The 14,194-nt window shown below is 39.0% G+C and overlaps 1 protein-coding gene across 4 annotated transcripts in view; it reads right to left on the reverse strand.

Moving 5' to 3' along the window:
• The window catches only part of TMEM131L (transmembrane 131 like), a 168,309-nt gene that overhangs the window by 71,546 nt on the left and 82,569 nt on the right, over positions 1-14,194 (reverse strand). For all 4 annotated transcript variants that reach the window (XM_023227800.2, XM_023227789.2, XM_023227778.2 and 1 more), the window contains 3 exons: positions 10,035-10,158; positions 8,827-8,943; positions 7,557-7,667 (listed from right to left, as the gene is read on the reverse strand). In XM_023227800.2, the coding sequence (XP_023083568.2) occupies positions 7,557-7,667; positions 8,827-8,943; positions 10,035-10,158 (352 nt within the window). The remainder of the gene's footprint in view (positions 1-7,556; positions 7,668-8,826; positions 8,944-10,034; positions 10,159-14,194) is intronic.

Raw genomic sequence — 14,194 nt, forward strand, 5'->3', positions numbered from 1 at the left:
TTTAAGTTGTGTCTTCTTTTTTGCCATAATAAAAATGCTTCACAGAGCACTGCATTTGCATTGATCTTTTCTGGACCATGGATTACTAAAGCAATAGATATGAAAATCAATACAGCATTTACTAAATTGGGGGAAAATTCAAAGCACACTGAGCTGGCATTGCCAAGGACCAAAATGTGCCCTTATTACAAAAATTACAAAAAGTTAATAATTATTCGCTGGCTCTACTCTTAACCTTCACCAAGTAACTTAAACTCTAAGTCCATCCTATAATTTCTAAAATAAGAATAATACCACCTGCCCCGGTAGTAAATCTGCTGAAGGTCACACTGGTTGATGTGGTGAAAAGGTGAAGGTATACAAATCTTAGATGTTATGACTAGTAGATATGCTATTTGGGGATCTCAACTCAGATGCCCATTGACTCATTTATCTATTAAAAACTCTGGGAGTCCTCAACGTACTAAACACAAAATTGATGGAGATTATAATAATGAAAAAGCAGGCCCTGTCCCTCCTGCAGAGCCTCATGGAAGAGCAGAAGAGAGAGACACCCAAGACTCTCTAAGCATTAAGGCAGGGCGTGGACCAAGGGGCATGCAGACCTCGAGCACAGGCTGCCTGGGAACCTGGAGAGGTGCCAGAGAGGCGATAGCTGAACTGGGTTTTGAAGGATGGAATTAGGAGAATAACTAGAATGAGATAAAAGCTTATGAGGCTAAGAGAGCTTGTGGAAAAGGGATGGCATGTTCTGGGAATGATGAGAGGTCTGTGAGGCCAGAGTTCAAAAAAGAGGGGTAGAAGCTCTAAGCCTGGAGGGAGAAGCTGGTCCCAGGTTATCAAGGACCTTATATGCTAAGCAAAGGAGCTTGGACTTTATCCCGTAAACAACAGAGGGCTCAGCTAATCCGGTGGCCAGGGAAATAACAACCAGTTTTGTGTAAGACGACATCACCAGCAGCAGACTGACATGTGAACTGGAGCAGAGAGAGAATGACTGGAAGAAAACCCAAGTGACAAATAACAAGAAGAATGCAACAAAAGCAGGACAGCCTCAGACTGTCATTCAGACCCACCACAACAGTGACTTTCAACGGTAGGAATTCTCTCTGCGTGAAGGTCAAAACAATAAAAAAGAAGGACCAAATGAAAAGGTTTAAAAAAGCAATCTTAACTCCATGTTTTCCTACTATGTTGGTCCAGATGGTCAACCATAAAAAAATGCCTCACCCTAGGTAGTTTATAAACAACAGAAATTTATTGCTCACAGTTCTGGGAAGTCCAGGATCAAGGTACCAAGAGATTCTAGTGAGGGCTGGTTCCTCCTAGATGGCACCTGCTATATGCCATCCATGTGCTCAAATGGCAGAAAGGACAAACAAGCTCCCTTGGGCCTCTTTTTTTTTTTTTTTCTGAGACGGAGTTTTGCTCTTGTCTCCCAGGCTGGAGTGCAATGGTGCGATCTCAGCTCACTGCAACCTCCGCCTCCTGGGTTCAAGTGATTCTCCTGCCTCACCCTCCCCAATAGCTAGGATTACAGGCACGCATCACCACACCTGGCTAATTTTTGTATTTTTAGTAGAGACAGGGTTTCAGCATGTTGGCCAGCTGGTCTTGAACTCCTGACCTCAGGTGATCTGCCTGCCTCGGCCTCCCAAAGTGATGGGATTACAGGTGAGCCACCACACCTGGCCGGGCCTCTTTTATTAAAGGCACCAATCCTATTCATGAAGGCTCCTTCCTCATGACCTGGTCACCTCGCAAGGGCCCCACCTCTTAATACTATTGCATTGAGGATTCAACTCAGCATATGAATTGGAAGCAATGAGAAAAACTGAATGCATACCTACGTGTGCAGTGTTGTAATAAATGTGAGGAGAAATACTGCACGTGGTTCACGTATATCACAACGCTGCACACAAAATCGCACATCCAGGCCAGGCGTGGTGGTTTGCACCTGTAATCCCAGCACTTTGAAAAGCCAAGGTGGGTGGATCAATGAGTCCAAGAGTTTGAGACCAGGCAGGGAAACACGGCAAAATCCTGTCTCTACAAAAAAAATACAAAAATTAGCCAGGCTTGGTGGTGTGCACCTGTGATCTCACCTACCCAGGAGGTTGAGGCAGTAGGATGGCTTGAGCCCAGGAGGCTGAAGTTGTGAACTGAGATAGTACCACTGCACTCCAGCCTGGGTGACAGAGCGAGACCCTGTCTCAAAAAAAAAAAAAAAGGTACACATCCCGTTTTCTCACTGCTTTCCCTTCTCATGATTGAATTTTGCTAAGTTTGCAGCAGCAAAACATCTGTTACCTTCTGAGATTATTCTGGCAACGCAAATTTCAAGTTTTGCAACAGATAACTCATAATGATCTTTTAAATGCCATTTGAAATACGTGTCCTCAACATACTACATCAAGCACTTCTCCCATTTTACGATCTATGCTCCACAGTTTTATAAAATATTCCTGCATTTTTCCTTCTCTGATTAGCATTACAGATGGACGAGTCCAGCAGCACCTGCAAATTTTGAAACCTTCACCTTCCAGACTATTTATGTTCAAGGATCCTTGGGTACATGCCTTTCTATCCGCTACCTATGCTGAAGCCAGATAATTTTTTTAATATTCAATGAATTATACTAAAATTCATATTTAGACCCATATGTAAGTAAGGCAAACCCAAACATATAATCAGCCTGTACTTTTTACCCATTCACATATAAAAATCTAAAAATTATATGGCCCTATTGTTTCAGTGAAAATACTTTTAAATTACTATTATCATCTTAGTCTCAGTTTTCTTTTTCATAATGATTCAATTGATATACATAAAACAACTGTATTTCTTCTCTCAATTTCAAATTTTATTCCTAAACCAAACAGTTATTTTCTCTTCACATGGCACTAAGGGAACAAGTTAAAGAAAAGCTGATGACATATTTATGTCTAAACCTTCTTGCTTAGCTTTCTATCAGATATACTTTCTAGCTCTATACTGGAGAAGAGGCAATTATGCCTTTGGTACCTTCCACACCCTCTTATACTTTTTGAGGGAGTCCGACCTCCTGAATCCACTAACCCCCCAACCCTGGACAATGGGCTCTTGACTAAAAGCAGAGAGTAAAAAACGTAAAACCAGTAGAATATCAAAATAAAGACACTCCTTTCTAAGAACAGTTGACAACTTTACGGCCACTTAAAATACAACAAAGACCTCACATAATGTATGCAGTTTACATGCAGAAATACTCCAGTCAGGATTTTTTTCTTCTAGAGGAATGCCAGAATTATTTCTTAGGTTTAAATTTTTTTAAGTTTTTGTTTTTAGGCATAGTAAGCCTTAAAACATACTTTAGGCTGGGTGTGGTGACTCATGCCTGTAATTCCAGCACTTGAGGAGGCCGAGGTGGGAGTTTGAGACCAGCCTGGTCAACATGGTGAAACCTTGTCTCTACTAAAAATACAAAAATTATCTGGGCTTGGTGGTGCGCACCTGTAGTCCCAGCTACTCGGAAGGCTGAGGCAGGAGAATCGCCTGAACCCAGAGGCGGAGGTTGCAGAGAGCTGAGATGGCGCCACTGCACTCCAGCCTAGGCAATAGAGCAAGACTCTGTCTCAAAAAAAAAATTAACTTTAAAATTCATTTTCCTAAATCACAGCAAAAATGAAAGAAATTAAAATAACTGCCTTTTAAGAGATTTTTTTCTGATATTCAGATTTTTTAATACTGGTTTCTAACAAAAGACCAGCCAAAAAAATTAAATTCATCTACAAATTCTGAAGTATTTTACACCACAACACCACAAGAATAGGGACACTGTGTTGTGTTCATGGCCCTATCATTTACTGGAACACTTAAGAAATAATGTTCCAATAACTATTTTTGACTGATGGGGGAGAACTATGGGCAAAAGGGGTAGCCTTAGAAAGTGACTTAACTAGACTCACAGATCCTAGGATAAATGAAAAGTGAAGGAGAGAATCTACAGCCAGGAATGGGGCCACAGATAAGAGGTCGACAAGCATACCAAGACAATTCAATGTACAGAACTGTCTTTTCAACAATTGGTACTGGAACTACCAGACATCTACATGCAAAAGAAGGAAAATGAATCCCTTCCTCACACCATATGCTAACACTTAAAGTCAGATGTGTCATAAACCTAAATGTAAACCATAAAACTTTAGGAGAAAACATAGGAGTAAAGCTTCATAACTTTAGGCCTTTTTAGAAATAATACTAAAATCATAAAGGGAAAAAAGAAAAACAAAAACTTGACTTCATCAAAATTTAAATCTTTTGTACTTCAAAGGGCATTATCAAGAAAATGAAAAGACAACCTATAGAAAGGGAGAAAATATTTGCAAACCATGTACCTGATAAAGGTCCACTGTCCAGAATTTAATACATTTACTACTCAACAATAAAAAGACAAACACAATTTTAAAATGTGCAAAGGATATGAACAGACACTTCCCCAAAGACGACATATAAATGGCCACTGAGCACATGAAAAGATGCTCAGTGTCATTAGTCATTACAAAAATGCAAATCAAAACCACATGAGATACCATTTCATGCCCAGTAAGACGGTTATTTAAAAAAACATAAACAAAAATGGAAGACAAGTGTTGGCAAAGTTGTAGAAGACTGGAATCCTCATAGATTGCTAACAGGATTGTAAAATTATGCAACCACTTTAGAAAACAGTTTTACAGCTCCTCAAAATGTTAAACATGGAATTACCATATGACGCAGCAAGATTCCACTCCTAAGTATACACCCAAGAGAAAAGATATGAAGGATACGTCCACACAAACTTACACAAGAATGTTCATAGCAACATTATTCATAATAGCCAGAGTAGAAACACCACAAATGTACACCAATTGATGAATGCTTATGCAAAATATGGCACGTCCTACAACGTATATTATTTGCAATAAAAAGGAATGAAAGAAGGGGACGGGGGGAGGGATAGCATTAGGAGATATACCCAATGTAAATCACAAGTTAATGGGTGCAGCACACCAACACGGCACGTGTATACATATGTAACAAACCTGCACATTGTACACATGTACCCTAGAACTTAAAGTATAATAAAAAAATTAAAAAAAAAAAATAAAGAAAAATATCATTCCATGGTCACCACCATATTGTTTTCACATGGGTAAAACATCCTCTGCAATCATTTATCAATTAAAATATTTTTAACCAAAAAAAAAAAAAAAAAAAAGGAATGAAAGACATGGATGAAACTGAAAACATGCTAAGGGCAAGATACCAATCACAAAAGACCATACATTTCATTTATATAAGATGTTCAAAATAGATAAATCTTTAAAGACAGAAAATAAGAGACTGAGGCAATGAAAATGTTCTAAAATTAGACAGTGATCGTGATGGCTGCACAACTTTGGATATACTAAAACTCACTGAATGGTACACTTTAAGTGGGTGGACTCTGTGGTATGTGAATTGTATTTCACAACATTGTTTACAAAATAAATTTTTAAAATAAAAAAAGAAAAGAAACAGAGTTTGGTATCTTCTGAAGCAGAAACAAAGACCAATAAAGGCCAAGGCACTGCCAAGGTAGGCTACAGCACAGGGAGCAACAGAAACTTGGCCTGTGAGGACAGCCCCAGAGCTACCTCAGGCCAAAACTCCACTCAACCACTGCTTCCCAGGTGAGGTGCAGGGAGTACAACAGGAAGCCCAATCAGACTCCATTCCATGGGTGATGGAAAGAATGGTGAAGCAATTACATCATGTGGGTATATGATTATTTAATGGAGACAAGTATGGGAGCGGAAGTGTAGATAAGTATGGGAGCGGAAATTAGGATGGAGAGAGAGGCAAAAGTCCCCCAAGAGTTCAAGTGTAAGTTGAAAAAGGAAGGATGAAATAAGGGTTAATTTGGAGAAAAGTTGGAGGTGGAGGTTGAGAACACTGCAGACACAAGGGACCTGTGGTAGGAGGGAAAATGGCATTGCACAAGTGAGCAGGGGAAGGCTCTTGTGGCCATGAAGTAGAGACCAAGAACGGGTGGTGAGCAACATGGCTGAAGACAGACAGCAGCCAGACCACGCAGGCCTTACAGCCATAAGCAGGATTTGGTTTAAATTCTAAGACCTATGGGAATGCACTGAAGGGTTTCAAGCAGGGGACTAATGTGATCCAACTTGAATTTTTGGGAAAGAGGTAGGAAGGGACCAAAGTAGATCCTGGCAGTTAATGAGATACTATCAGTTGGCCAACAGAGAGATGAGGATGGCCTGAGTGTGGTAAAGGGCAGTGGGCGTCATGAGAAGTATGCACGATCTGCCAGGCCAGGGGGATGAGATAATGGGTAAGCTGTTCTAGCTCTCTAGGAGGCCTGCAGAATCAGTTTCCTCTCTCCCTTCATTTCACTTACCCTTACATTAACCCCCAATAATAAGGTACTCTGAAAACTTGTCTCTATTCCAATACTTAGATCTCCACTGATGAGGCATCTGGCCCTCCAAAAATGCAAGCCACAGCACATCAGTATCAGTCTCCTGCTTAAAACCTTTCAACACATCCCCCCGGTTTTAGGATTTAAACCAAATATACATTTGCAAATTAAAAGAAGTCTTCCTTAAAATTCTTCAAGCAGGGGTTTTTCAGTTTCATAAAAATAAAATTATTATTTAAAATCCCTAAATATTATGTATTTGGTGATAAAGATCCCAGATATGATCCTAGAGGTAAATTAATTTGGTTTTTCTCCCCAACTGGAATGTAAGCTCTATGCAGATACAAACTCTATACCAAGGCCTGGCACAAAGTAGAGGCTCAAGAGAACCGCTGAATGAATGGAAGCCCCAGGTACTAAAGGTACTGATTACAAACTCTAAGCAATGTTCTTTATTTACCAATCAGAAAGAAGAGGTAAGTTTCATAATAGGTGGGTTCAAGAGTTTTTCGCAATTATAAAATTATTCAGTTACAAGGAAATACAGATAATCAAAGGGAAAAAGTAGCCAACCCTATAAAATGATTCATGAAATGTATATTAAAAGAATTTTAACTTATCATTATACATCTACCACAACATCAGAAATAGTTTTTCCCATTACAGGACATCCTTAGGGGCCTGTCATTACTCGTGACCATGGGCGCTGTCTCCCTGAAAAGCAACCTGGTAAGATTTAACAAGCTCTACAAAATGGTTCACAGTCTTTAACTAAAGTATCTCTCCTCTTTATGAAACATGCCCCAAGGAAACAGAGGATTCAGAAGGAAAATGAAGTTTATAAAACGGGTATATGGCCTAATGGTAATAACAGTGAAAAACAGGAAACATTTCAAAAGATCAACAGTAAGATTAAGCAAACCATGGAATATCAACACTGTGGACTCCACAGTTGTTCAAAAGGAGTTACATGGAATCCAGTGATATTTTACATATGTATTTCTATATAATTTTTTCAAAAAGCAGAAAATAGTAAAAGAAAAAAAAAAACAATTCTGAGAGAGTCACAAAGCTTGGCGGCCACCAGCATTCAAAGTAAATCTATTAAAATGACCTGCATTTGTGACAGCTGAATGCTCTGGACCTTCGGAAGCAGAAAATAAGCATTTGGTAGCTGCTTTGCAGACCCTTCTGTAGAGATTCTACGAGTGCCAATTCCAGATACCTGCAGAAAAAGAGAGAGAGAATTGCTCCTTTGTTAGAGTTTTAAAACACATTTGCCATAATGCTAAAGCACATCTCCAAAGGAAATATGTATTCATCACCATGGCCTACAAGACTCTGCTAATCCAATTACTATATTTATCTTTGTCTACAAAAAACACAGCTGAATGCTGGATGGGCACGGTGGCTCACACCTGTAATCCCAACACTTTGGGAAGTCCAGGCAGGTGGATCATTTGAGGACAGGAGTTTGAGACCAGCCTGGCCAACATGGTGAAAGCCCGTCTCTGCTAAAAATACAAAAATTAGCCAGGCAGTGGTGGGAGGCTGAGGTAGGAGAATAGCTTGTGCCTGGGAGGTGGTTGCAGTGAGCCGAGATCACATCACTGCACTCCAGCCTGGGCAATAAAGTAAGACCCTGTCTCAAAAAATAAATAAATAAACAAACAAACAAACAAACAGATACAGAATGCTGTATTTAAGCTGAATGTTCCTTACTGTAGCAAATCTGTTCACAAGTAGGCAACTCCTCTGATATGGGACCTCTTTAATGGAATGCAGTAAGAACCACAAAAATTACTGATCTGAACTTAAATTACTTGATGCCACATCTTGTTAAATGCCACATCAGGTACCATTTAAGGTAAAGATTCCTATTTCTGAGAATAGCAACAAGATTCTTCAAGCTCCCTTCCTGGTACTTTGATATGAATAGTGAGCCCCCTTGGAACCAGCCTCCAAGCACACAATCAATGTCTCCTAATCAGGAATATTTCTGAGCCAAGGAGGGAAGGTAGGCAAAACCACTAGAGACTGTCCTTAGAGCGCCTCCTTCTGAATGCCCGTGAGGTGAGAGCCGTGAGTTTTGAAAGCCTTCTGTATTTTATGATGGGAAACTGTGTGAGACATTTCTTTGCTTTGTTCTAGTATCCTCCAAAGATCCACAGTAGGGCTATAGCCCTGTTGTCGGTAGGAAAGACAGCCAACTGTGGCATGTCAGGCAGAAAAGGGTGAATGCTGATGATTTTAACATCACTAACAGTCTTATATTTTAACGACATAAACCAGGTGACAACATTTCCAAGTCTTTTTAAAAATATCCACACCCCTACAGTTAAGTCACCAACCAAATCATATGACAAAAGGAAAAAGTTACTCACATGATAGGAAAGGACTCCATACGAAGAGGTATTAATAAATAAGGAACTTTCAATGCTTCCTTCTTCCGTAGGTAAGAAAATAATTCTGAAGGAAGTTTTCCCCATTGCTGGAATTACCTGAAAGAAAGGTCCCCAGTCAGCCATTTGGAATGGCCCCCTTTGACAAACTGTCTTTCACAGACTTTCTTTTTTTGACAATTTCTGTTAACAGACATTTGCATATTGTGCACCCTTGATTTATCAGTATCATGAATCCATAAGAATCCCCAAACTGATCAGCATCCAACTATCCGCTCTTACATATCTGCTATATCTAAGAGGATACAGCAAAGAATATTACCACTGACTTAGGACGAGTCCTTTCGCTTCAGACTGGAGCTGTGCGTCTCACATCTTTCCTTCCCCTCCTCTTCTACCCCCAACTGTCCAACTGTCCAACTGTCTTTAGCTAACACAGTTCTATCTCTACTTAAATATAGACAATAACCAATGTGCAAACATATTGGTATGTAATAAAAATCAGGAACAAGGTTTATCCAGACAGACTGTCACAAACCAAATATTGGGCTTCCCCTTACAACACGTCCTTAGTCCCAGTATTCTTTTAAGTACATAATATCAGGCAGACATAGTAAGCAAAATAAATAAAAGCCTACTAGCAATTAGGATCTTCATTAAACATTAAAGACCACTGAAATTAAAACTATTAGAAGACTAAGTTTGAGCTCTGTGTTATGGTGTCAATCAGCTTTACAAGGAGCCATTCACTATACCTTGCAGTCCTGCATTTAGAAAGGAGACCTAACTTTCCTAGCAGGTTTGAGAGATGGAAGAGGTCTCAACTATAAACTTACATTAGTTACTAAATGCCTCAGAGTTTGCAGTCATTTCAAGACAAGTAATATAAACTTTCCCTAGTCACAATAAAGCCACGTTAAATATACATACATTACCACACAGCTGAGAGTCTTCAAACTCCCCCCCAACCCCCCACCTCCCCTCGGCCCCAGTAGATATCAAGAGCCACCAAAATTATAAAAACGAGCAACTGGAAAAGTAAATGCTAAGGTAAACACACAGAAGGAAAAGGTTTGGGTGGCAGAAAAAGGGGGAGACGGAGAGCAGAAAGTAAAAACTTCAGGCCAAAGAAAGCAAGAAAATCTGGCAGCCTGCCACGGCATAGTTTCCAGGAGTCCATCAACACCCACCCTGCAGGGAACAGGCGGTACATGGAAATGTCCAGCAGCTGCAAACACCGAATTCACCACAACCTCTCTGTCCCTACTAGGGTTGTAAGCATGGAGAATCTTTGCTGCAGGATGTCCCAGGAACCTACGAGGAGAAACAAAGAGAAAAATCAATGTACTGTGTGGTTATAAATATTCCTATACATATATATGTATTATTATATATATACACACACATATTTTTAAACCCAGAAAGCTGCTGCTGTTCATCACAAAGTTAAATTATCCAATCACGCTGGATTCAATTCCCAACAGCCAAAAGTCATAAAACAAAAAACAACTTCATTTTATAAGGCTTAGGCCAATCCACAGTAGCACTCCATTGGTTTCTGTGTTAGAAAAATTTAACCCATCTAGGCCATTCAAATGCTTGCAAAAAAAAAAAAAAAAAAAAAAAACATATAGGCAACTCACTGGCACTTCTCGGACTTGGGTCTCTAATTCAAATGAAAATATGTTTAGGTAAGAAACTGTACTCATAGAAAAATCCAATTTTTCTTAGGCTTATGTTTTCTGAGTAAAAGAGACTTTTTGGGGAGGTATGTATTTTCAACTCACAAAGAGATGTTATTTTATTAGGTCTTATAAAAGGAAAACTTAATTATGGCTAAAGGCCATTCTTTTGAGACAACTGAAAATCCTGCAGCACTTTGCAGCAGAGGTTCTTGTCCATTTAAATTAGGAGCCTTTCCAAAAAACTCTGATGAAAGCTCTGGCTCCTCTCTCCACAAACATACACTTACAAAAAGTTTCATATACAGCTTCAAAACCTTCCACAAACCTCAGAGTAAGAATCCCTGCTCCGTGGCAAATACATTAATTCATGATGGACTTGATGCCAATTCTTTTCAGCAGTAACTCTCCACCTACAATGTCTCGGCTCTGATAAAGGAATTGCCAAGAGGAAAGGAGCTGGGCTCTGGCCCACCTGCCTGGAGCCACCTACAATGCTCCCTCTAATCACTTAACTCTGATTCCTACTGCTCAACACCAAATTCAGTCTTGTTCAACTATGTTGCAATGAACACAGAGTCAGCAAAAATTTCACTAAAGTCATTTCTTCAGTTTTAATATCTTCAGTGGCAGAGAGAGCCAAATATACAGCTCTCATTAGGATGGCCTAGAAATAAAATTATATTCTAATTTAAGCTGAATGAATTATATCTATAATTGGAATAAAATTAGAAAAATATCAGCATAATGAATGAATTAGGTAAAATTCATTCATTATGCTGATATTTTTCTAATTTTATTCCAATTTCTATGATATTAAAAATGTATCCTTTAGGAAAAATGAAATGGACGTTGCTTCTCTTATATACAATGAGATCTCCAAAATACTATGTTACTACCATCAAATCCTTGGAATTTTTCTTTTGGCTTTCACCCTTACATTTAATCACTAGTCTTAACGAAAGGTTTAATATATCCAATGTGTACTTCAAAACGCAGTTCTTCACATCCCATTACAAATAAAATACCACATCAATGTGATTAAAATCCTGATTTTTCAAAGTGTTCTTAAGTAACACCATTTTTTAAAAAAAATGTTCAACACTACCATACACATAAAGGGTCGCTTCAGAAAAGCCTTACCTCAGAGCACTGGGCTCGTATCTGCCTTTCTTCCCCCAATTAAAATTAAATAAATAAGGACTTCTGTGGTTTGGGGTTTTAAGTAAATAATATCAATCATCAAAGTTAATACTTATCCTCAAAGCTTTATATCCCATTTACATAATTTAAATACAAGGTTCCTAAGAATACAAATGTCTACCAGAGGAACACATGAGAAAGTAAGAATGCAAAATGGCAATGCTACAGAGCCAGTGACTGCACTAGCAGAAGTCTCTCCAGACCTATCAGAGAATGCTAGCTGAAGCCTAGTCACCACTGTGCTATTTTTATTCTATTTTTTAGATTCTATTTTTAAAAGTGTTATGAGGATATAAATTTCCTTCACTAGTGACAACTGGAAGGAATTAACAACTCTGTTAATTTAACACTACAAAAGAATGATTAAAATCTCTATGAATGATTAGCACTTTTTATCTTAGGACCAGCAGAATACTAACCCTTCACACAAGCCCTAAGAAGCAGGCAGATGGCAACCGAGTAACAAGATCCCGATTTTACACCCCCCAGGAAAATCAAAGCTATGAAGAGGGCTCGGATTTGCTCAAGGCCAGCATCAAAATAAACCACAGCAAAAGCTGAACTAGGACAGTGAAGAAATCAGGAGGAGAACCCTCAGGCCAAAGTTTTACTCTAATGCCTATAAATTAAACCATTTGTCAGCCATAAGGTAAAACTCAACTAATCTTAAATGTGTTCTAATTTAGGCTAAAGTTTGTTCTGAGTTTAACTTCAGCAAAATAACTAATTCTCATAATCATATTCCAGATCTCACTGATAAGAAAAATAGCATCATGAGTGCTCTCAGAAATCAGAAGATTTATTCTACCACTTCTAGTGAAATGACCTTGAGCAAACTGCATTCCTTCTCAGCAACAAATCTATGAACACATTTGTAGTACACGCTCAAACACAATGATACACACAGACTCATAATGCCTGTCGTCACTGGACTGATATAAAACCCAAATGACAAGAGACGTGATTACACTTTGGGAGCCATAAAGTATTATATAAAGGTAACTAAGTCCTCCAAAGGTGATTCCATCTAAAAATCAGAAATCCTTTCAAATCAAAGACTTTCAGCATTCTCTCAGCATGTGTCTAGCTATTAGGACCAGAGATTAATGTATATTGCTAATTAACAAATGTGTATCACATACAATCGGCTCTCCATATCTGCAGATTCAACCAACCTTGATTAAAAGTATTTGAGGGGGAAAAAAAAAACAAAAATAACAATACAAAAAGAAAGAGACACAGTGTAACAACTATTTACACAGTATTTACACTGTATTAGTCATTATAAGTAAACTAGAGTTTTTCTGTTTGTTTCTGTCAAACAAAAAACTCTGTCATCCAGGCTGGAGTACAGTGTCATGATCATAGCTCACAGTAACCTCGAACTCCTGGACTCAAGTGATCCTCTTGCTTCAGCCTCGTGAGTAGCTGGAAGTACAGGTGTGCACCACGTTAATTTTTTTAAAAAATTTTTTATAGAGACAGGGTCTCACAGTGTTGCCCAGGATGGTCTCGAACTCTTGGCCTCAAGTGATCCTTCTGCCTCAGTCTCCCAAAGCGCTGGGATTTGGATAATCCCATAAACCAAAGGCATAAACCACCGTGCCTGGCCTCTAGAGATAATCTAAAGTGTATGGCAGGTTGTATGTAAATAACATGCCAAGGACTTGAGCATCCTTAGCTTTTGGTTTCCATGAGCGTCCTGGATCCGATCCCATATGGATAACAAGGGACAACTGTAAATTGCCCATGGGCATCGACTATAGGATTTTGTTATGTTACTGAAGAGCAAATATTTCAGACAGCCAGGATCCTATGAACTATCCTAATAGCTATACTTACTACTACTATTATTCTATCTACCAATGTATAACATATATTCTTTAAAGTAGGTCCTGAATCAAAATTTCTTTTCACAATAAAGCCTTTTTTTTGAGACAGTCTCCCTCTGTCGCCCAGGCTGGAACTCGGTGGCATGATGATCTTGGCTCACTGCAACCTCTGCCTCTCAGGCTCAAGTAACTCTTGTGCCTTAACCTCCCAAGTAGCTGGGATTACAGGCGCTCACCACCATGTCCGGCTAATTTTTGTATTTTTAGTAGAGTCAGGGGTTTTGCCATGTTGGCCAGGCTGGTCTCGAACTCCTGAGCTCAAGTGATCCGCCCACCCCGGACTCCCAGAGTGCTGGGATTACAGGTGTGAGCCACCGCGCTCAGCCTCACAATAAAGATTTTTCACAAAAGTACAGCACCCTCTCAGAATTTAAAATCAATGAGGTTATGATAAATTCAGCTTATTTATATTGTCAACTAAACTACTAAACATTCAGCTTCTATTAAACTTTCTTTACGTAAGAGTAAAAATATAAAAAATCAAAAAAGCAGAAACCTAGAAATTTATAAAGTTGGCAAACTCCCAGTTTTTTCTTCTTCCCTTATAGAACCTTTTTCTAAAAAGCTCAACAT

The sequence above is a fragment of the Piliocolobus tephrosceles genome, chromosome 3 (genome assembly GCF_002776525.5).
Source record: "Piliocolobus tephrosceles isolate RC106 chromosome 3, ASM277652v3, whole genome shotgun sequence".
Lineage (NCBI taxonomy): Eukaryota > Metazoa > Chordata > Mammalia > Primates > Cercopithecidae > Piliocolobus > Piliocolobus tephrosceles.